Raw genomic sequence first — 23,639 nt, forward strand, 5'->3', positions numbered from 1 at the left:
GCTGCTGTGGAGGATCAGCATCCCTGTCAATTTCAGCACCATCCTGAGCACTGCAGGGTCAAGACTGCCACACAGGGCCCTGTCCCAGGACACACAAGGCTGCAGCCCACCATGTGTCACACCAGTGCCTGACCCTTGCTGGCCTCCTGCTGCTCTCAAGCTCCCAGGGCCAGGCCATGTCCTCAGTGCCCTCCCAAGCAAGGTTCTTCTCTGAGACCAAGTCTGGAAAGCGGACATGGGTCCTTCACACCTTGGAGAGGAAGAACTGCTCTTGGGCAGTGGGGATCCACAACCCCACTTCTTTACTGCATGGGGAAGCCTCAGGCTTGTCCAGGAGGGATCACATCTGCTTTCTTCCCAGAGACCACTGGCCCTGAGCACCACAACTGTGGCATGTGCCACAGTGATGGGCAAGAGCCCAAGTGCAAGATGCCCTCCAAATGCAGGCAGGGACCTGGATGTGTCACACACCTACCCGATTACTGGGGAGCCTCTTGTGGAGGAGGTTTGGAGGAGGCTGTGCCACACAGCATCTCCAGGCCCTGCCCACAGAGCACACAGTAGTACCACAGCTCCCCCCCAGCCTCTACCTCCCAGCAGTCCAGCTCAGCTAGGTCAGGCACATGGAAGAAGGTGGTGCTGAGGGGCACCAGCTCGCCCGGGCGCTGGTTCCACAGCGTCAGGCGCTGGTCCACTGAGGCAGAGAGCAGCAGGTCTGGCCGCAGCACCCGGATCCCCGTCACATGGGCAGCATGAGCACAAGGCCTGGACACCCGCTCCAGGACCTGCAGGCAGGTCCCTGCTATAGCCTCACCCCTGCCCAGGGCTACCTCCAGCAGGCAGACATGGATGGAGCCATCATCACTGCCGCTGGCCACCAGGTACCGTCCCTCGGGCGTCTCGCGGATGTGAAGGCTGTTCACGCCGCAGCTGTGGGCCATGATGGTGACCAGCGGGGCATCCAGGGCTGGGTAAACAGGCTCGGTCAGGAAAGCAACGCTCACCTTGGTCAGAGGGAGCAGAAGAACTGCCAGACAGCAGCACTCACCCAATGGCTGCATCTCTCCCTCTGCTTGGTGCAGGGCATCCACCGCGTCTGTGATGGTGCCGGTGATGTCCCAAAAGGCAATGCTGCCATCAGTGGCTGCACTGCACAGGAGGTGCCTCCTAGAATGGGGGGTGGAATCTCTGGCTGCATCCCTGAGGGTCCCAAGGAAATCCGTGGAAGTGGCAGAACAGCCCCTAGGGATTAACTTCTCCCTTCCCTCTTCCTGCTGAGCTGCGATCCCTGTGACGACAGACATTTCTCCCCAGAGCCCATCAGCTACAGCCCAGCATTTGGGGCTCACCTTTCCCCTCCTGCCCATGTGTGCAGGAACGCCTCCACCTTCAGCACACAGCGCTGGTGGTAAAATGACTCTGCTACCAGCACCAACTTCCGAGCAGCCTCCAGCAGCCCAAAGATCCTGTAATGGAGCAGAGGGCAGTTGGCTGTGGGAGAGTAGGAGTTTCTGGCACCACTGCCCCATTTCTTTCCATGTGCTGTCTTATGCGCAGCTCAGAGCAGGCCACATCCACAGCAGCAGTGTCCTGTGTGGAGCCTGCTCTGCTGCCATCACCAGCTCCATTCTCCATCAGGCCCCATGATGGCTCCTCACCGGACTGATCCATCACTGCAAGCAGCAGCCAGGAACTTCCAGGGTCTTGGCAGCTGCTTGGTGCTGGTCCCAGGCACAACTGACAGGGACATGTACCTGCAGCAAAGACACAACACTCACCAACACCTCTGTGGCTCCATGCAGGTGGGTGGCCCAGGAGAGCAGCCCTGAGCGTTTCCCTAACACCAAATGCCCCTTGAGGCCCACAGGACACTGTACAGGAATCACACATGAAGCCACGTTGGCCCTGTCTGCCTCAGCTGAACCTGCAGCTGCACAGAGCAGGTATTCCAGTGGAGGCCCATACAGTTCCAAACACCCTCCCACTCTGTGATCACTACTAACCCTGCCTGGGGCAGTCCCTGAGCATCACCTTGTCTCTGGGTCCATCTTGATAAGCTTGTGCCTGTTCTTCTTCTGCTCCCAGTGCTTGTCCAGCCGGTGGGAGGCCACATGGATGACCTGGCAGGCCACAGTACTCTCAGATGCTGTGTCTCCAGTGCACAGCAGCCGGTAGCACTCAATCTGTGCACGGCCGCCTGCAGTGAAGAGCAGGGCAGACAAGCCCTCATCACCAAAGCCCTCATCTCCAGGTCCTGTGGCAAATGCCAACGTCCTTACACTGGAAATATGGTCACTGATGCGGGCAAGGGGCACAGCTGCCCGAGAGTTCTCACTGAGCACCAGGACACAGGCCGTGGTGTCCTCACTGCCAGTGACAAACACATTAAAGGTGGCATGGCCGGGCACCTCCACAGCCCCCAGGCGCCGCACACAGGTGATCTCCCGCCCGTGCAGGGATGCCAGCAGCACCTGCTGCTCGCAGGGCTCAGGCTCACAGTGGTACAGCATCACATCCCCAGACTTGATAAAGGCGAACATTTCAGCCAAGGGGCTGCTGCAATAGCTCCAGGAGCGGTGCCCACCCCCACAGGGGATGCAGTGGATGTTCTCGCCGATCCTGGTGCTCCACACTACAAAGTTGTCAGCATGAAAGCCCAGCACAAGCAGGTCCCCATCCGAGGTGAAGCGCAGCTCCTCAATCCACTGCAGCCCTTTGCAGGGCCTGTGCTTCTGCAGGACCTCCAGCTGCTGGTCCTGCAAGCGGAGCTGGCGGTAGACACCATCCCGGCCAGTGCTGTAAATGTAGCCCCCGTGGATGGTCACTGAAGTAACTCCTGTCTTCCCGTGGAGTCCGAAGAGCACTGACAGTGGGGACTCAAGAGGAAGAGCCTCTTTGTGCAACAAGCAAGAGGGCTCCAACTCATTGCTGGAGTCCTCAACAACTGGGTCACTGCCACCATTGACAATGCTGGTGCTTTTTGCAGCACACTCCGAGGAGCTGTTGCAAGAGAAGAGGAGAAGGGAGCCCCGGCGGTCCCCGCAGACCAGGAGCCCTTCCTGGGGCAGAAAGGCAGCACAGGTGTGCCAGCGCTGCTTGCAGGGAGGCAGCAGATACCGACCCATGAGCTGCACCCAGGGTGCCTGGCCTGGGCGGTGGGTGACGTCCAGCCAGAGCATCTCCCCGTCGGGCCCGGAGGCCAGAAGGGCAGCAGCGGTGTCGGGGGGCACTCCGGGACGGGGGGCCCAGCTCAGCCCGTGCACGGGCCCCTCGAACAGCCTCAGCTCTGCGGCGGCTCCAGGGCGGCTCAAGGCGAAAAGAAGGAGGCGCCCGTCGCCGCCGGCCACAGCACACAGCGTCTCGTCCCATCTGTCCAGCGGGGCGGCCGCCAGCACGGCGCGGGGCCCGCCGGCGGTGGGGTGCAGCACCGGCGCCCAGCGCCCCTGAGCCACCTCGAATGAGGCCAGCCCGCCCGCCTCGCCCAGCACCAGCACCCGTCGCGGCCCCACCAGCAGCACGGCTCGCGGCCGCTCCGGGGCCCCCAGCGCCGCAACGCTGGGGACCGCCTCTGCGGCCGCTCGCCGGGGCTGCCAGAGTCGGACACCGCCGTCGTCGCCGCCCGTGGCCAGGCGGCCGCCGGCGGGGCGCAGAGCAAGGGCGCGCAAGGCCCCGCGGTGACCGCGCCGCGCCCGCCGCACGCCGCCGCCGCCGCCCCACTCCAGGCATGCGCCATCCTCCCCAGCGCTGACCGGGAGCGGCCCCCGCAGCACCACGGCGGCCACTCGCGCCCCGTGCCCGTAGCACACCAGCAGGCAGGTGCCGGCCCCGTCCCCGCCGCCCAACTCGCCCACGGCCCAGAGCCGCACGCTGCGATCTTCGGAGGCGGAGGCGAGTAGCCCCCGCGACGCCGCGTAGCAGAGCGCCAGCACCGCGCCCCGGTGCCCGCACAGCTGACGCTGCGGGGCCGTCGCCGCCGCCGCCCGCCACACCACTACGGCCCCCGTCGCCGTGCCGGCCGCCAGCGCCAGCCGCGCCCAGCTCACCCCCGCCAGCACAGCGCACCTCAGCGCCCCGGCCCCGCCGCAGCTCGCCTGTCGCAACCAGCACCCGCCGCCCCGCCACTCGTAGAGCGCCACGGTCCCGCCGCCCAGCCCCAGCGCCAGCCGCCTGCCCGGCGCCCAGCGCACCTCCCACACCCGCGCCCCGAGCTCGCGCGCGGCCCCGCCGCCGCACGCCGCCAGCCGCGGCCCGCCGCTCCCTCCGCCGCGCAGCACCGCCAGCACTGCCAGCCAGCGCCCACCGAAGACCGCTACCCTCGATGCCGGCCCGGGCCCCGGCTCGACCCGCAGCCCCTGCACGCTGGCCTCACGCAGCACGCTCCGCCGGCCCGCCGCCGCCGCCGGCCCGCTGCCGCTCAGCCGAAACGCCACCACCTCCGGGCCTGTACCTGCGGGACACCGCGTCAGCCGCCGCCGCTGGTCCCGCCGCCCGCCCCATCCCGGTCCCAGCGCTCACCCGCCAGCAGCACGTCCCCCGCGAACTCCAGCGCTGTCACCGGCGCCACCAGCGCTATCGACTCCATCTTAGCCGCACCAACCCCGCCACGGCTCCCCCCCCCAGCGCTCATTGGCCGAGTCGCACGTGCCACCGCCCCGCCCACTGCCCATTGGACAGCCCCCGCCGCCACGCCCCCAGAGCACGCGGAAGCAGCGCCCGTGCCTTCACGCTTTATTGGCGCGCGACGCGGCCCCGCCCCCCCGCCCTGCGCGGGAAAAGGTCACGTGCGCGCGGTAGCATTCCCGGCACTACAGCTCCAGGTGCACCCCGCTGTAGGCCTTGTCCACTGTCCATTCGCCCGGGGCTCCGGCCCCAGCCCCCGCCTCAGACCCCGCAAAGCGCTCCATCTCCTGCTGGAACTGCTGTTGCCGCCGACGGTTGGGGTCCACGTTGATCCAGTTGTTGGCGATCCACTTGGTGCCTTGGGTGACCAAGCAACCCCCGTGCAGAGCAAAGTCGTCCAGCTCCCCTACCCAGCCTGCAGAGCAGAGCCCCGTTAGACAGTGGCAAAGGAGGGCAGGCCCCGCTGAGACCGCATGGGGACATATGGCCAGTGAACACCAATTCCATCTCTCCTTCCTGCACGACCTGGTTGGATTTGAGCTCAGATACATCTTACAGGAGTTACTTTTCCTGGCACCCCTCCATTTTAGTGCCATCTCACCCTAGTGCCTACAAGGAATTAATCAGGGCAGGCTCCTCAAGTGCAAAAGGCCCACTGCCTCCAATTCTCCACTCAGCACAACTGGCTCTCACAATCCAGATCACAGCATCTATTTTTCTCAGCTCTTTTGGAAAAAAGAAGGCTGACACAGAAGAGATGGGTACTGCTACTAGAAGGCCTGTGGAAGTCAGAGGCTTGCAGCTGTTTTAGAGACTGCATTTCAGCAGTTCTAAATGACCTGTTTACAATGATCCTATCGTTTTTCTGTGGCAGACTTGCCTCAGCAGCCACTTTCCATTTAGGAACAAATTGCTCATAAAAACACAACAGGGCTCTTCTCACAGGAGAGAGATGGTCTTGATATTATCATACAACAGCCCCAACACTAGTCTTGTGACCTCCTTTGTGGATTTTCTAGAGATGGAAATATGGGCTGCTCTCAGGGGACCTGAGATGCTACACTCCTTCCTCCCACCACAACTCAAAATCTGCCATGGAAACCCTCTGGAGCCATACTCACCAGCAGCCTTAAAGATTCATGTCAGTTCCCAGCCTGTCAGGGAAAACCACACTGCGCTTCATGACAAAAACAGCCTCAAGGACACATCATGGGGCTGCGGCTGAGCTACAAAGCAGGCATTGGCCCCAAGTGTGGCATGGGGTGGCCCATGTGTCCCCATGCTGCAGAGCTGATGGCCGTGCCTTTGTCTACCTCCTCTCTCCACCCCTTTGGGCAACACCACATCAGTGACACATTCTGAATTGCAGACCAAGTTCCAGCAGGAGTTTCAGCTTGCACAGCAGGATGGAAGGCAGCTGGTGATGGTGAGTGCAGCCAAGGTCTTTGTTTGCTAGCTAGTCCTGTCCCCCAAAGACATCAGAAGCCACTGACCTACTGCCTGTAAACAAAGGCCTTTCAGAGTCAGGAAGCTCCTACTCAGCTGGTGACAAAAAGACTCTACAGTTCCCACTAGCTGGCAGCTACCACCCTTTTTTTGGCTGTTCTTTGAGCTCCCAGCTGCAGCAAGGAGATGATTGCTGTCACCTACTGCAGTCCCACCCCTCCCAGAAGCTGTTTTGAAGTGAGCTTGTACCTTCTCCATCTGACAGGTAGTTGTACCAGAAGACAGCAGTGCCTTGCTGAGGTTTCACTCGCAAATTGCCCTTGTCACAGTTTTTCCGAGTATCTCGTAGGTCAATGTCATTCTGGATCAAAGACTGGAGAGAAACCATAGGGAAGATGTCACAAACAGGGCTGGAACAAGGCATATGCACTGAGTTGTCCTGCTCCTCACCCTTGCCTGAGACTCACAGCATGGCTTAATGTTGATGCAGGGGCTTTCATAACCCACCTGGAGCAACCAGTTTCAGGCCCCAGGAGGTTCATAACCTGTTTCTGAGCAGATGCCATTTCTTAACACATTTCCTGACACCTCCTGAGCAGGGAGAGCTGAGCTGTCAAAGCCCTGCCCCTCCTCCCCTGTCCTCAGAGGAAAAAGACTGTAAGTGGAGCACCGTTTCCCCAATGCTCTAGCTACAAATGCTAATGCATACCAACCTAAGGCACCAGACCCCTTCTGCAGCCACAGTAAATAAAGACATTCAAAGAGGGACTCAGAATCCCCAGGGGTAACATGTAGTTGAGGTTCATTTACCATCTCCTCATAAGTCCTGTTATCAGCAATAGGGAAGACTGTTTCACCTCCTCCAGTCACATTGTTCAGGTAGAACAGCACGGTCACATACCTGCAAGACAGAGGCTGTCAGAAGACACACCTGGAGCAGGAGGAGATGCACACGGGGTGTCCATGCCCTGCCCCTCCACCATAAACATAGTGGCTCCTCCAAGACATCACATGGCACAAGATTTACACTATCAGCTTTTCTCCAAGAGTAACACAAGGACAACAAAGAAAACTCCTACCGAGAGTAGTGAATGCGCTTATAGGCTCTGCTGGGGATGGCCCACCCACTCCATCTTCCATGTGTGGACCCACAGGATTTGCTCACCTCCCCTTTAAAACCCCTTCATGCCAGTGATGTCCTGAGCCGGTTTGTGAGCCCACAACCTGACCACTGAGTCCCAGGTGAGATGAGAGGAGGTGAGGTGAAATGGCTCCTCACACCCCTTGTCTTAACATGTTCAGGGCAGAGCTTACCGGCAGGAGGTCTCAAAGGGAGCGCTTTCATTGGCAACAAGCTTTGTGTGGCTGCAGGCAGTCTCAGGGAACACGGGGCCACTATCCATGTGGGCGTGGTAGTGCCCTCCTTGGTCATACCGCACAACCTGGAGGGGCTCGCTGTGCTCCACGATCTCGGGGGGCAAGCGAGTCAGGCGCATTACCCTGAGGAAGAGCAGAGCAGGTGAGTGGAAAGCCATCCTCACCCTAGTCAGCTGCTACCCCCAAGCAGATAAACCCAGAGAAAGAGAACCCCCTTCCCCAAAAGACCGGACAGACGCATGGGCTGTAGCGAGCATGCCAAGAGACAACCAGGTCCTTACTGTCTGTTGGACCATCAGCATTGGCTCAGAAAGCCCTCATCAAGGTTAATGAAAAAACAAAACAAAACCCAAGGAAGCATCTCTAGCAGGACTGCTCTCAGGAAGACTTTGCTTGCTCAGCAAGATCCCTTTTGTGCGTGTCCCTGGAGCATTCATGTGCCATCTCATCACTTCTCTGGACTCCTGCACACCACCTACAGACCTCAGGGACAGTAAGAAAAGCACAGGGCCCCTGCTGAGAGTGAACAAGAGACTAGCTCTAGGAAGTCTTGTCACCTAACTCACCTTTCCCTGTTGCTTTTTCAGCAGCCTCCCCCAGGGCAGAGGGGCACTGGAAGTGATCAAGGAGACCGGAGCCCTCCTGCTCTGGGATTTTTCCACTGCTACATCTGAGATCATCCCCAAGGCAAGCAGGTACGTCTTGAGACCTGCCAAAGAACACTCAGAGCTCTGAGAATCCAGACTGGTGAAGCCCTTGGGGCAGGTGCAAGGAGAACGTGGCACCTGGGCAGGACGGCAAAGCCCCTGCAGGCACTGCCTGGTTCCAGGGAGGACCAACAGCCTCCTTCAGTGCTGCGTCTTCACATCCTCCTGACAGCAGCCAGCTGGAGAGCGTATAAGCTGAATGCTGGTGCCTATGTGTGCTGGCTAGCTGGCATAGAGAAGGTGGCAGCCACAGTCTGCTCTAATCAAGGCAATATGTGATCCCATTTTCCCACTGGAATGCACTGAAGAAAAGGAGTGGCCAACAGCTGTTTTTCAGGGCTCAGGACAGATTTTACCCACCCATATTCTGGGTGAGGACCAGCACCACAAGAAGAAGCGAGTCTCCAGTCAATTATCTGAAACTCACTACAACTACATGATTTAGCCTTCATACTGGGTTTCAGCTCTTCCCAGTACCAAATCTGAGATGAAGGGAAGGGTAAAAGGTTCTCCCATCTGCCATGAGCTGCCCTACAATATGTGTGTTCAGAGGCTTAAACTATCTTGACTAGTTTAAGGTGAAGTCGTGCTTTTTAAAAAGTCAGCTCTGAACAGCAATAACAGATTTCAGTGAAATGCATGAGTAACTAAAACAAATGACAGTAACTGCTGGCACACAGACAGCATTGGAAATGGGCAGTTTCTCCCAGTAAGCTCAGTTACTAATTAGAATGAATGATTTCATATACTGCCAAATCTTCCTGGTTTTATAGGGCTGTTCCCAAAAGTGAATAAAGATGCTGAAAGGCTTGATTTTTCTTTTTCCCTTTCCACAGGACAATACAAATTCTTGTTCTAATGAAAACCTCCTCTCTCCATTTTGTGTCTGTTTATTGCTCTTTATACTCCAATGACTTTTCACACAATTAGAAATCTGTGTGACTATTAGCAGGTCTACCACTGCCTCTCGCAGCACACAGGTGATGCTTGTGCCTACCCAAATCCAACCTCCCCTCAGCTGCCTGGCCCTTACCTTTGCCGAATGGCTCTCATGACCTGGTGTGCCCCCTCGCCCTGGTACAGCCAGGTGTGCTGGCTGTTGCGCACCAAGTCACTCATCTTCACTTTCTGGCTTCCCATGTACTTGTGGAAATCACGGATATTCAACTGCTTGAACTCCTCCAAACTTAGCACACCTATGGGAACACAGGAAAAACCACCTGAGTCTGGTGCAGGTAATAGTTCTTGCATCCTGTACTTGGAGAAACACCAGCTGAGGGCTCTGCAGAAACTGCCTTCCTCACACACACCCCAGTCAGGGTCCACTGTGTCCACCACAGGCTGCACCTTTTCTGCCCGTGATCACGGGCTCCAGCAATGCTCTCGCCTGCAGCAGAGGACACAGAGCAACCTGCCAAAGTGAATTGTGCAGGGTCACAACTGGGACAGGCAAAACACCATTTTAAACTTATACACAAGAAAGTCTGTGCCACCCAATGTCTTGAGGCTTATTAGTTAGATATTTAAATCAACATGTTTAAGGACAGAGTGGGACCTCAGACCACATTTTCTATATGACCTTGCAAGGCAATTAAGAAAAAGCCAAATCAAAAACAAGAAGTACATTCTCCTGCATTTGTGTAATTGCAAAATATAAATGAGGAATACATGACAATATGGTCTTGTGCAAATAGAAATAACAGAAAAGCAAGAGGTATAAAGCAGTTTCTCCTAAAACAGGTATTTCTTCTTTGCACTTAACTGGAATCAGCAAGGGATGCCCTTGCCTTTGTCAGCTTCAGGAAAATCCTTACATTTGTTGTTTCCTCTTTCTGGAGAAGGGAAGCCTTGCACAGGTCTCTGATACCAGCATGCAGTGCACTGCCCTGGGCTGCCCACCACACACCATGGGCTGGGAGAGGAGGCACTCAGGCAGCAAACCCAGTGCTGCTGGGTGCCAGATCTGCTCCCTGGGCACCAGCACCCCCTGGCAGGAGGAAGGACCAGCCACAGTGGTCAACCAGGGACAGCTCTTCAGGTGCCATGTCCTCAGGTCATGACCAAATGATCCATTGTTATTATTTCTAGTGTCTCTCTGTCCCCACTTCCCCTTACTCCCCACAGTCTTTGATGACACATTGCCACATCCAGGTTGTGACCTGGTCTCTCAGTGTCATGTACCAATCTAACAACAGAGGGAAGCAGCACTCTGGAAGCAAGGTCCTGCCAATAGCCCTTTAACAGGACTTTTCAATTGTTAATGTCCAGAATGGTGGAAAAGCCATTGAGGACTCAGTCATACCCCTGCCAAGAATGCCACCAGCCTGGAGGAGAGTTGCACAGGGTGCCCTCCGGATATTTATGCATTCACACTGGTACTGCTTCAAGTCCAAAGCAGCTCCTCCTGGGCAGCTCTCAATGCCAGGTCACTGGAAGAGAGTGTGTAGAGCCTGTGCATTCACTTAATTTGATTAGGAAATGGAGTGTTGCTTAATTGAGGTCACTCTAATTAGAGCAGTAGAGGTTAGAGTGTATGTCCGGACCAGCAGGAGCCCTTGGGACACCGAGGGCAGGAGGGGCAGAAGTGGCATCATGGAATACAGAGAGGTCGCAGCAGCGAAGTGGGGGGACAGCGCCAAAGGCTGACAGACAAGATCACCCCCACCTCCACTTATTCCACTCTCCCCTCATAGTGATGCAGGCCACTTGGCCTGCTGCAAAAGTCTCCCTGGAAGCAGGGGGGGAATGCAATGTGTATCTGAACATGTGCATCCCAGGTAACAAGAGCTCTGTAGTCAGAACCTGAGCAGTCCCTCAGACTAGGGAAGCGGAAGCACAGCCCTAAGATCCTGTTACAGCAGTGCATGAACCAAGGCTGGTGTGACAGTGGGGAGGGAGTGCAGAATTGTGGTCTGGTCCTGCTCCAGCAAGATCCAAGCCTAGGCAGTGGAACCAGTTAGCCACTACAGTGGTGATGCAGGGGTGGGAGTGCTGCATTTACTTCCCTGAGAAGATGTCTAGGGCAGTGCTACTTCCCTTCAAAGAATTCAGCTAGAGAAAAAAAGCCTGGGCAGGGACATGGCTCTTGCTTTTCCCCAACATGGCTGTGTAAGGTGTCCAAGGTGCTGATGGTGAAGGGACTCCCATGGAGCTGCTCTTACCATTCCCATCAGGATCAGCTTTGACTGCTGTGTACATCTCCCGGATGTTTTCAGGGGTCATCCACCTGCCGTTCCCAAGTCGGGTATGGGTCAACACCTGAAATTCATAAATGGATCAAAAAAGCCCACTGGTTTCTTGCACTCCTAAGATCCTACAGATTCCCTGCACGAGGCCTGGTGGGATCTCCTTCATGGCACATTAGCCAGACAGGCATTGGCAAACTACTGCAGAAAGACGATTGCAGTGAGAATCATCAGTGTTGCCAATGAGTGCTGTTATTTCCAGTTTAGGTCATGGCAAATGACTGCTTGGACATGATTAACCAGCCCTGAGGTAGAGAGAGCACAGCTGTTTTTTTACTTGTCTGAGGTAACAGACTTGGGCTTGGAACAAAATTCTTGCCTTCAACATGTACAGAGAGATGCAGAAGCCTAAACAGCTCTCAGCAGGCTCTGACCTTCAGAGAAAGTAGCCTTGCCCTGGGCTGTCATTGGCATAGCTCCCCATACTCCACAGTACTCATGGTGCACAGGATGGCTCAGACTCCCAGCTTCCCCTGAAATGGGAGCCTGAGGAGGGACACTGTCAGTACTTGTCCTGATGCACCCTGCCATACAGGGCAAGGGTGCTGAAGAGCTGTGGACAAGGGGCTTATTATCCCCCCACGGCTCATCAACAGTGATGGGTGGCTTTGGTGAGGTGTGTGAATTCCCACAGTAAGTTCCCCACAGGCTGCACAAAGCAGGGCATACATGACAAACTCACTTCCCAGGACACACAGAAAGAGGCAACAACCCACAGCACAGGAACATTTTATCCAGCATATTCAAAACACAAATGTTCTGCCAAGGACTGTTGCTGTCTCCCAATAGCATGACAACTGTTGCACATTGACCAAGAAACTTCCCTTCTGAAGGCCAGCACAAAATTTGAGGCATAAAATTAAGCAAATTGTGATTGGTATATCTGGCCCCACCCAAGCACATGAATAGTCAAGAGAGCATCTGACAAGGGGATGTGCCAGAGGGTCCCCAGCAAACCTTCCCCAGTCTGTCCCACATTCTACCTCTTTGAGCTGCAGTTTCCCATCCTGATTGTGATCCAGAAGATTGAAAATGTCCATCTGGCTGATTTCGATCATTTCCATGGCTTCCTCATAGTCCTCTGTTGGTAGGATCTGGCTCTTCTGCAGCCCCTTTAGCTTTGCCAGATGGACAATGAGCTTGCACTCCTCCTCTGTCAGGAAGTCAGGGATTTCTGCAGCAAAAGTGTGAGCAGCAACAGAGACTGAGGAACTATTACAGTGGGATCCCATGCTGGTGGCAGGAGACTCAGGAAAAAAAAACAATAGAGGTAGGGGGGAAATTTAGAAACTATCTAAGTCTGGGACATTCAAAAACATCTACCCTTCTACCAGAAGGGCTCTCAAAGAGCATACACTACACACTTGAGCTGCTGGAGGCAGGTATTTTTATAGCAGCAGTTCCTAAATGTTTGGATCCTGGGGTCAAGCCCTTAAACTCTCTCACAAATACCACAATGGACAAAGGAGTGAACAAACACATGCATATCACTGCATATTACCATTTCAAAGGTGCCATGTGGATCACAGTCTGGGAACTACTGCTTTACCGGAAGCCAAAAATCTTTACAGTGGGCAGTGCTGACGGCCAGGGTTTCAGACTTCCCTGCTCTCATGTGGACAGGATAACACTTTGCACAAAACCAAATCCCTTTCAGGGGAGCATGGCACAGTGCTCTACTGTGAAACTCAAACAGAAAGGAGAAAAATTCTAACTTACTCCTACTCAGTCTCTTGATCCCCCATTAAAAGTGGTCTTCAAACACAGTATTAAAGAGGACATGGAGGATGCCAGACTCCATACCCAGGCATCTCCAGCTTTCCTTTGCAGCACAGACCCATCAGCAATCAGGCAATTCCACAATCCCAAACAAATTAAAGCACAGAGAAATCCACTGATGACCATGAGACTAGGAGACTTCTAGCTGCATGCTACATTGGAAAGCACTGGCAAGGTCCCATTGCATAGCAGTTAGACTGTGGTCCAGGAGGTTCAGAGGATCCTCCTGGCTGGTGTCTGTCACAGCTATGGTGACCTTGTTACCAGCTGCTGAGACTTGAAAAGGGAAAGAAAAACCATCAGTGTAGGACAGGTTAAGTGCTCCTAGACCCAAGGTCTTGCTCTCCAAATTGCAGCTCCCTAGAGCACCTGCAGGTATGTGCCAAGGACACACTATAGATCAACTACAGCAGCAATCCTCAAATGGAGGGAAAAAATTAATTACTTTCATGACCTGAAATCAACCCTATCGGCTCAAGCTGTCAATAAGCAGTTGGCTTCCTGCTAAGCACAGACCAGAACCAGCCCTGTAGAAAATGAGCTGTTCCTGGGAAGCCCCAGGAACACAATGCAGCCAGCTGTATCCTTAACACACTCCAAGGAAACAATTTCCGCCACAGGCAGCACAGGGTCCTTGTGCCAGAGGATGCTTCCGAGCTGGAGCTTCTACTGACCAGTTTGAATCTCATGGCACAGCACCAGGTCCAAATGAACCATGTGCACTGGCAACCAACACCCCCAGTATTTCCAGTTCCCCAAACTGGGCTACAATAATGATGGCTTATGGAACCTTAATTACATGCTGGAGGAAGGACAATTCCACTCGTCAGAGGTAGTAACGGATTTCAGAATGAAGTAGGAATTCTGTTAACTGGAAAGTGTGTGGCCATGCAGGTTGCAAGGTGAGGGGGTTTCCAGCTGAGTGCTGCCAATCCCGTCTGCAAACAACTTGGTTCCACAGCTGTAAATTAGTTCCTCTCTGCCTCCGGCTCTCCTAAACGGTTAACTTGTGGCTGTGAGACCATCCTATCTCCCTGCCTGCTCAACAATAGCTCCAGCTAAACAAATGCCTCCTAATTGACTTTAAGCAACACTTGATTGCTTTTACAAAAAACAAAAGAGAGGAAAACATTAGGGTTTATGAAATAATGACTAATCCTGGAGCAAGAGAAAGGGGATGGGTTGGAGCACTGGTGTCAAACCGAGATTCAATCTCAGCTGAAAGAGCTCCAAGACACATGGGCCAAGTCATTCATCCCTCCCCAACTGCCCTCATTTCCACACCTGCTGATCTAAGCCAAACCCCTGCTAAAATACAAACAATCAGGGCCGCTGGCAAATGAAAATTGGAGCATTGTCTTCCCCATGAGGGCTCTGAAAGGGCCGAACTTAATGAGGATGGATTGACAAAGAGGTGGCTGGTAGGCTATAAAAGGCATTCCACAGTCAGGAGCAGTTCAGTCTGCAGTGTGCTGTTGGTTCACTTGCTCCAAGCATGGTCACGTCCCCTTGCAGGCACCCCTTGAGGTTGGGTGGCCCGTGGCTACTGGGTCTCCTGGCACGCCTGCTGCTTTGGGGCTCTCCAGGCGCCTGGGCAAGCTACCTGAGGAGATCCTCCAGCTGCATGCCCATCCCACACCGCATGGCCTTGTGCTACGATATCGGCTACTCCGAGATGAGGATTCCCAACCTGCTGGAGCATGAGACCATGACAGAAGTCATCCAGCAGTCTTCCAGCTGGCTGCCCTTGCTGGCCAGGGAGTGCCACCCAGATGCTAGGATTTTCCTCTGCTCCCTCTTTGCACCGATCTGCTTGGACAGGTAAGATGTTTTTATGAATTATTTCAGCTGTAACGGTTAACTCCCTGCAGGAGCACAACTACATGTGCCTCCCGAGAGAAAATGCATTCAATGGGATCTGTGCAGTCCCCAAGAAGCAGCACTGCTGCTCTCGGCAAGGGACAATTGGATTACTCAGCATGGAACAACCCTCTGAAAGTGAAACATGAGCATTTCATATCACAGGAGCAGAAATATGTTCCCTCCTTGGGATTCTACTGCTCTCTCACCCCAGGCACTGCCGTCACATGCCCTGGCCAGCCCCTCATACACTGCTGCTGGCACACACCAGCTTCACCTCCTACCTCCTGTGCAGCCCCTCACCCCAGCTCCTAGCCCAAGTATATAGTTTTCAGTTTCCCAACTGTTTCCCAACAGTTCCAGCAGCAGAAGGAAATCCCCAGCTTTGAGGTGCAGCTCTCAAACTACAGAGCTGCTAAGAAAATTTGGTGTGTAATCAGGCACCTGTAAAGGTAAGCAGTCTTTGCACAACTAGAGAAGATCACTAAGGAGGTGAAGGGCTTCTGGCAACTCGCCTCATCCCTCCTGTCCTGAGAAATTCTTTGCATTCCTGGACATGAATGTTCAAAAAGAAATCAAAGCTTTTTCCTTCCACTCAGCCCTGTGCCGCAGCAGTGGTGCTAGGGCTCAACCCTCAGCCTCCTGCCAGGCACACAGAGGTGCTGAATACCCATCCCCTCCCCAGGCTCATCTATCCCTGCCGCAGCCTCTGCGAAGCTGTCAAGAGAAGCTGTGCGCCCGTCATGGCTTGTTATGGCTATCCCTGGCCTGAAATCCTGAACTGCAACAAGTTCCCTGCAGATCATGAACTGTGCATTGCAGCAGTGTCCATGGATGAAAATTCCTCAAGCAGGAGAAGTAAGAGGTTTTTTTGTTTATGTATTTTCCCATATGTAACACTGAAAGCTCAAAAGGATGATCCTATGACTTGTTTCTATTCTGCTTATTTCTGGTTTTAAGCTGTATTTAAAAACAAAAAAAATTACAAATTCTAGTTTTGTTCTCTCTGGGAACTGTGTCTAGAAAATTAGCGTAACATTGACTGTGGCTTGTTCCTCTCTCTGCTGTATTCATTAGCTCCCTGGGTGCCGTCAGACCCCACAGGGTTTGGGGCAGGGGAAGGGAAAGGCTGCAAAGCCTCTGGCCCAGGCACAGCGGGAGAGCTCATGGAGTGCAGACTCCCAGCAGCGAGATGTGCTTCCACTGGAGCTATGGAGCTGAAGCCTCAATCTTTCAGCTGTGTCTAGGGTTTAAAAACACACAAAAAGAAATGTTTTGCAAGCCTTCTCTCTAAACATTAGAAACACCATGAAGGGACATAAGCCTCTGCAGACATGAGTTACACTGGAAAAAAGTCTGTCTGAAGGACTCGATTAACACCCAGATACTGATGAACACTGGGGGAGATTCAAGAGCAGTTAAGAGGAGAACAGACATTTCAACATCATTTCAGCATCACTGGATGGAGTCTGGCCATACCACTGGTTTTGCTGTTTCATCCAAATTAGGAAACCTTCACTAAGTATTTTCACTGATGCTTTAACATGCAGCAACTCACACAAGCCTGAACAAAGCACGACAAGTGGTGTCTGCCCCAGTCACAGGAAGGAGAGTCTAACACTTCCCACCCTGCTTGTCTGAGGTATCTCTCCACGGCCTGGGTAGCTCAGAAAGAAGCATCACTAAGAAACAGCAAGCCATCACTTGCAGATCTCAAAAGTTCATTGTGCCTTTTCCAGTGAAGCTTGACAAGGGTGTTATAACCTAATTTCTGTTGCAGCAGTGCCCCGAGCCAGCTGCAAGGACTGTGAGCTTGAGGAGGCCAGCACTGCCAGGGAGATCCTGGAAAGCCTCTGTGCAAACGATTTTGGTGAGTACCCTCCTTTTCCTCTCAATTGCTGCCATTCCCTCCAGCAGCCAAGCAGTGGCATGGACAGAAAATAGCTTTGCCATAACATACTGACTTGGAGAAACTGCAGCTTTTACAGCAGATCCCATGGAATTTCAGTTTCTACCTTACCTGTGAGGTAGCAGGAGGACCCAATTCCTGGCAGTACTGGAAGTGAAGACCTGGTTTATTTCTGATTTGGGCTCTGATTTGGTTTTGTTCTGTGACTACTAAAAACCAGCAGTATTCTGGTTTTCCCTTGCAGACAAACATTTCAATCAATGCCTGTAAGAATCTTCAGCAAATTCCACGTCAGCTATTTCAAACTTTAATAGTGTTGTTCTAGTATTGTGACTCTCCCTCTCATAGTCCAAGCAAGTGGCAGCACTGGCTCTGCTCAATCAGATGGCACAAAGTTTTCAACATATTGTCTTGAATTCAGGCACACATATTGGAAAACAAAGACATTTTTCAATAAAAGAGGAAAGGTTACAAATCCTGAGCAGCTGTCAGCCATGTCACTTCCTGAAATCCCTGCTTAGAGAAATGTCAAGTAATTTGCACAAGACCAGGAAGGACTTGGATGCATGTACTTGCTTGTGCCCATGATTCCTCCAGCATTTCTGCAGTGATGCTGATAAATCTTCGCCACTCTTAGGAGGTAAATGGATTGAGAAGGAGAAGGAGGTCTTCTCTCCCACAGAACAAGAGGAAATGGCTTCAAACTGCAATGGAGAGGTTCAGATTGGGTAATAGGAAAAATTTCTTCACCAAAAGAATTATCAAGCACTGGAACAGGCTGGCAAGGGAAGGGCTTGAGTCACCATCCCTGAAGGTATTTGAAAGACATGGAGATGTGGCACTTGAGGACATGGTTTAGTGGTGAACTGGGCAGTGGTTCAAAGTGGCAAAGATCAATTGAGGTATTTTCCAACCTAAATAATTCAGTGATTCTAAGAACAGTGTTCAGTACTGGAAACTAACCTCAAATGAGAACTTTTACAAGTTCACTGCAATTGCAAAAGCTTGGACAGATACCTCCCCACATTACAGAGACAGCAGAGAAGCCTTGGGCTTGGCTCTATGTGTTGAAGTAGGTTAGAACTATGAAAAGTAAACTGAGCTAACAGCTTTTCTTCCAACCCCTGCAGCAGTGAAAATACGAATCCTGAGGAAGAACATCACCACCACCATCTCGGACTTTGACCTGGACCCCTCCAAGGTAGAGGTGCTGAAGCATGGCCCACTCCTCAGAACTGAAATCCCTGCCAGGCTCCAGAAGTGGCTGGACATAGATGCCACGTGTGCCCACAACATCATGAGAGGCACTCACGCAGGAGTCTTTGTTGTATGTGGTGAAGTACAGAGTGACAAAGTGGTGGTGAACAAGGCCTATGCCTGGCAGAAGAGAAACAGGAACCTGCACCAGGCAGTGCGGAGGTGGAAACATCACCGCTGCCCCGAACAGGCGGGATGGAAGGTCTGAAAAAATCTCAATTCCAGCAATAAGAAACTTCTCCCTTCCCTATGGCTAGAAAACTCCTTTTCCTGGCAGGTGGCATTTTGGAGATGTACAGCCGTATTTCTAGGTGATTTGAAGCAGTCATAGTGCACAGATAGGGCTTCACTACAGATCCCTGTTTTACCAAGACAATGCTTAAGGATGCAGGTTTAACATGTTCCTCTCACAAGGCTCTGTAGATCCAGGACGTGCTATGTTCAGCTTTGCGTAGGATCCAACATCACAACAAAACTTAACTATGCAGGTGAGGACAAATTAGAAGAAACCTTTAATAACAGTTCCTTCTAGTTCTCAGTATTGGAGCTGGTATTTCACATTCATTATTTGACCCTAAGACATTGATGCTGTTCAAATGCCTGCTTGCTTTCTGTCTAGAGATTACACGCAAGTCTCCCTGACTGCGAAGCGATACTTTTTATGTAACGGAGGAAATACTTTACTCTTGAACAGACTGAGGTAAATTAATGGGGAGAGGAACCCACCCCTGCTGTGCCTAGCCCCTTAAAAACTGGAGGCTGAACTCTGCTCTTGAGTCAGGCTGTCCGTTCAGCTTCTTGCACTGAGAGCTAATGAGCATCCACGCACGCAGAAGGAAATGGCCATTCTCAAGCAGGAAGGGCACAGAGCAGATAGCTGAGGGTTTCCATATAACAGGGAAAACTATTTTTCAACATCAGAAATTCAGTGTAGATCAGAAGATTCTGGTAACTGAGGATATCACAAGAACCTTGAGAAAAGCAGAGCATGAGTGAGACATCAGCTGTTCAAAGCCGCTTTGGTGTGAAGAGCAGCTTGCTCAGGACTGGGAGTTGAGTCCCAGCCCCAGCACAGTAGGATTTTGCAGTTTTCATATGGGAGCAGGGGAGAAACCTTCCACAGCTACCTGGCCTTCCACTTGTACATAAGGAAGATAATACATATGGGAAAACTCAAGTCTCACCAAGTTCTCTGCAGCTCACTCTCTCACTCAAGTGGGACTGTCACTCCTTGCAGGGGTACACACTGTGCTCCAGACCACACAGCAGAAAACAACAAATCCCCAAATGAGGAAACAAGTTGGATTTCTACCACTTAACAAAGCACTGTCCATGGAAAGTTTTCTATATTGGTTTAAACCTGTGGCTGAAATAAAAAAAACACACAATAAGAAAAAACAGCCTTTGGGAGGAATGCTTTCTGCCTTGTTGGCGATGCCTGCAGCATTGGCCGAGCAGAGACAGCCAGTCTGCTGGAGACACATTGCCTCCCTGTGTTCACAAGGCACACCAACAACTCACGCTGCAGGCTCCTCCTCACACTGGTGTGGGCTGAAACGAGCATTCACACACACACTCTGCAATTCAGCTGCGCCCTGACATTTGTGCAGTGATTACTTCTCTTCCCCGAGGCTCAGAAGAAAAACATAGCCAAATTTCCTATTTTTATTCCTCCCCACTGTCTTCTTAGAAACTGCTGCCCAATCCACAGAATCTGCTGTCAGGTGGTCCCTGCAATGGCAGTATCTTCTGAACAGACTGCGTTTGGAAAAAAGAACACATAAAAGCTCTTGAAGGTTGAAAAGGCTTTGTGTGATTTGTTTTCCATTAGTAGGGCTATTTGATTACTAGTGTTTCCCAACTGAAAACTGCACAGATGGTCTGACTTACAAGCTTTAGAAATTATGCCTTGTAGCCAGAGGGGGGAAAAAAATAGGGCAGGGATTTTTTCATAGCTCCATAAAATACACTTGGGTTCCATGCAGATGTGACTTACCTACAATTAAAAACCAAAACCTAAAGTTCCCCTATGGTGCACAGCCCATGCTCTGAAGCCCAGAGAACAGTAAATAATTAATGCGTGTCTGCTGCTGTGTTCCCACTGCAGCCTGCTCTGCTGAAAGCAAAGATGATAGACCAGGCAGTGTTTCCTTAAACTGGTTCTTGTATGCTGCAGCACTTCGTATTAAATCCCCAGAAACTCAAGAGTCTTTGCTAAGGGCTTCTGTATTCACCAAACACAACTAAATTAAATACACACTTCCACTAATTTAAGCAACAAAGATGCAATGAATTAAGTTGTTTTTTTTAAACCGGTTGAATTAGATTGGTACTGCTTGCATAGATAGAGAAGTCTCTGGAAGTCTTTTAAAGTCAGAGCTGGCTCCTGGCAAGTTCATCCAGGAGATAAGAACTGTCTTGCAACTAGCAGTTTCTAAATAAGGGACTCCTTATCAGAGGACAAAGGAGAACACACTCATGGCATCTCAAGTGGTGAAAGTGTCACTGTCTGTGACGGCATCCTCAGGGAGCAAAGCTTTCCTCAAAACCAATGGAACTGCTGGAACAAGAAACTAAAAACTGCAGGATTACTGCTGCCAGGACAAACCTGCCTTTTATCATCTTCAGCACCTTCCTTGCTGGCCAGGACCAACTGTTTCACTTCAGTGGTACTAGAAAGGCAGGGAAAGAGGAAACAGGAGTTTTCCTGAGTGAAAACCAGAGCAATTGCCACAGACTATGGTTCTGGTAATGACAACAGTTTTGTGATGTTATGGGGTTATCAGCTCCAGGTTAGCGTGTCTGTTTAGTGAATGTCAGACAGAAATCCACTAAGAAATTAATGGTGAGGTTTTCAGTGTATATGATCTATTTATAAAAAGAAAAAATATATTTATCTCTATTTATATAATTGAGAAAGCATCTGAAAGATTCTATATGCTGTCTTTTCAGAAACAAAAGGTTTTCTCTGACTTTGCAATAGTAGGAATTTTGTAATGATTGATTCCCCCCTCAAATTATTTAGCATATTGTCAGTGACTTTCCAGAACACTGAGTTCAATTAGTAAGACTTGACCAGTGACAGCAAAACATGACAGAAAGGTAAAGAAGATTTAAAAATATCTGAAAGGCAAGTGTTGTGTGGTTGTGTATCGGAGCAGCTGAAAATAAAGATAAACCTAGAACAGGACACAAGATGGTGAAAGACTTTAAAACTATCAATTCTCCTGTTACTCATTTCCTCAGTGTTGAAACATCAATACTAAATTGCTTATTCATAATTGAACAAAAGTTTGGATATCTTTTGTCCTTTCCTTATATTGAGCAGCTTCTTCAAGGTTCTTGCCAGTGATCTGCTATCTATTCCTAGTATTTTACAGAGAACCTGAAAAACCTAGAAAGGTTAATCTTCCGAATTCTTCAAAGTGGGCCATCCAGAATACGTAACCTCTGCAAATTTTACATCAACATACCTTAAACGACACTACACTCTTTAACGCAGCCCCAAGGAACAGCAGCACGGGGAGGTGATGCCAACACGCGGGAAGTCATTTTCCCCCGAGTGGGTGTAAAACAGCGGCGGGTGTCAGACAGACACGCACACACCCCCCCGCTCCGCCGTCAGGGCGGAAACCCCCCCGCTACCGGCTCGCCCGGGCCCGGCAGCAGCTGCCCCCGGCGGGGCCGGTACTCACCGAACAGGAGCGGCTTGAGGCTGAGGGTGCGCACAGCGTGGGCCCTGCCGGGCACCAGCTCCACCCGCTGCGTGTGGCCCACCTGCGGGGAGAGCAGCGGTCAGCGGTCAGCGGTCAGCGGCCCCGGTCCCGGCCCCCGGTCGCGGCCTTGCCTTGATGCCCTCGAGGCGTGGGAGGGCGCGGGCGGGCGGCGGTGGCGGCGGCGGGGGGGCGGCGGGCGGCCCGCCGGGCTCGCCGGCGCTGAGGTGCACGAAGAGCAGCAGCCCCAGGACGTTGAGCACGTAGAGGTGCGCGAAGATCATGAGGACGAGGAAGTAGGGGCGGGAGCAGACGGGCCGCGGGCGGCCCCCCGGCGGGCCGGGCAGCGGGGGCCCCTCGGCCCGCGCCTCCGCCGCCGCCATCGCCCCGGCCCGCCCGGCCCCGCGTCACCACGGCAACGGCCCGGCGGGCGCTGCGTCACCGCGGGGCGGGGCCAGCGGCCGCGGGCGGGGCCAGCGACAACAGCCCCGCCCCTCCCCATCTCACTGCCAAGAAGAGCCAGGACACCGCCGAAGTTAGAAAGTCACAATTTATTTCAAATAAACCACGGGCACACCTCTGGCAACCGTCTCCCGGGCGGTTTCCGCCGCCCCTGCCCCTCTCTGGTGCCTGCGAAGAAAAGCGAGGGGTGGGAGCAGTCCTGTGCCCTCCCACATACCTCAACGCTGTCCCAGAACCCCAACCAGACCGAGGCTGAGAAAGGAATTCCCAGAACGAGTGCCTCATTTAAAAATAAAGTTCTATTTTTCACCTGCTTAAAAAGTCTAAAATTTAGAGTGCAAGACTATAGTACAGAAACCTCCTGCTGCCCCGTCTGCGGGTGGGCACAGAGACTTCGCTGCACAGGGCAGCAGTCATGCAGTTTATGGTGTCAGTAGAAAACGTTTTGTTACAGTCTGGGAAGCCTGAGGACGAACAGAGATGAGGCAGCCAATGCACTAACACAAGCAAAGCCCAAATAAAAAGAGTACCAGATGCAAGGATGGAGAGGTGTCGGGCTGGCGCAGGAGCTGGAAATAAGTGCAAAAAAGAAAAAAGAGAGCAAACATTCCATGTCTGTAGCAGTAACGCATCAAAGGGAAACTTGTACCTCAGAATTAATGGCTCCTGAGCCACACTTTTTATTACCTACATCCATATAACCTTGCTAACACAAAGAGGACCATGTACTTATTACAAGGGGGGGAAAATGGCCTTTCCTTGTGGTGCTGAGAATCCTCATTTCCTTCCTGTCACCTGCCTCCTGAGCAGTGTCATTCACCTTACACACACAGCCAGCAGCCCCTGTGCCTTGAAGTCCATGACCTTCTGTACAGAAGTGGTCCTGCCTGCACTGCAAAACCAAGTCCTGTTGTTTTCCCGAAGTATGGCAATAGGATCTGTGGGTGCAACCCAGGACTTTCACCACTTTCAGAAAGGATGTTTTGTTTAAAAAGAAATGGAACTGTTGACAAAGCTCTAATTTCAGAAAATTTGAAAGAATTAGTGGGTGCACTGTGCAATCCTTATTCCTGTTCCTCAGCCAAGCATCTCAGCAGCCTGTTCAGTAAGCCTGGCCACAGCTATATGGTCTGGCTTGTCTACAAACAAGGATTCATAGCAAAATATTTTGTGGGGGCACAGAAGAGGGAGGGAGGGAAGGAAGGAGGGAAGGAGAGAGACAAAACCTCATTCTCATTTAGCTCAAAGCCGGACAATTACGTAA

The 23,639-nt window shown here is 52.4% G+C and overlaps 3 protein-coding genes across 5 annotated transcripts; 1 reads left to right on the plus strand and 2 right to left on the minus strand.

Annotated features, from left to right (window-relative positions):
• Positions 1–2: 2 nt before the first annotated feature.
• On the minus strand, positions 3–4,642 carry WDR6 (WD repeat domain 6). Of its 2 annotated transcripts, XM_058844787.1 has the most exons (6): positions 4,516–4,642; positions 2,032–4,447; positions 1,659–1,754; positions 1,350–1,466; positions 1,049–1,167; positions 3–967 (listed from the first exon to the last, which is right to left on the minus strand). In XM_058844787.1, the coding sequence occupies exons 1-6, from the start codon at positions 4,625–4,627 to the stop codon at positions 480–482; spliced, it is 3,348 nt and encodes a 1,115-aa protein (XP_058700770.1). In that variant the 5' UTR covers positions 4,628–4,642; the 3' UTR covers positions 3–479. The 2 variants fall into 2 exon arrangements, with proteins under 2 accessions (XP_058700770.1, XP_058700769.1); XM_058844786.1 differs by having other exon boundaries at positions 3–1,167.
• Positions 4,643–4,713: 71 nt separating this feature from the next.
• Positions 4,714–22,342, minus strand: P4HTM (prolyl 4-hydroxylase, transmembrane). 2 transcript variants are annotated; one of them, XM_058844794.1, is made up of 9 exons: positions 22,048–22,339; positions 21,896–21,977; positions 12,379–12,569; positions 11,312–11,408; positions 9,184–9,346; positions 7,381–7,566; positions 6,877–6,967; positions 6,316–6,439; positions 4,714–5,035 (listed from the first exon to the last, which is right to left on the minus strand). In XM_058844794.1, exons 1-9 carry the CDS (start codon positions 22,294–22,296, stop codon positions 4,806–4,808), a joined length of 1,413 nt encoding a protein of 470 aa, XP_058700777.1. In that variant the 5' UTR covers positions 22,297–22,339; the 3' UTR covers positions 4,714–4,805. The 2 variants fall into 2 exon arrangements, with proteins under 2 accessions (XP_058700777.1, XP_058700778.1); XM_058844795.1 differs by lacking the exon at positions 4,714–5,035 and adding an exon at positions 5,991–6,120 and having other exon boundaries at positions 22,048–22,342.
• LOC131582030 (secreted frizzled-related protein 5-like) lies at positions 12,576–21,884 on the plus strand. Its single transcript, XM_058844796.1, has 5 exons — positions 12,576–14,995; positions 15,720–15,892; positions 16,818–16,904; positions 18,074–18,402; positions 21,571–21,884. Exons 1-5 carry the CDS (start codon positions 14,670–14,672, stop codon positions 21,676–21,678), a joined length of 1,023 nt encoding a protein of 340 aa, XP_058700779.1. The 5' UTR covers positions 12,576–14,669; the 3' UTR covers positions 21,679–21,884.
• Positions 22,343–23,639: the final 1,297 nt, after the last annotated feature.

Source organism: Poecile atricapillus, chromosome 9 (genome assembly GCF_030490865.1).
Source record: "Poecile atricapillus isolate bPoeAtr1 chromosome 9, bPoeAtr1.hap1, whole genome shotgun sequence".
Taxonomy (NCBI): Eukaryota; Metazoa; Chordata; class Aves; order Passeriformes; family Paridae; genus Poecile; species Poecile atricapillus.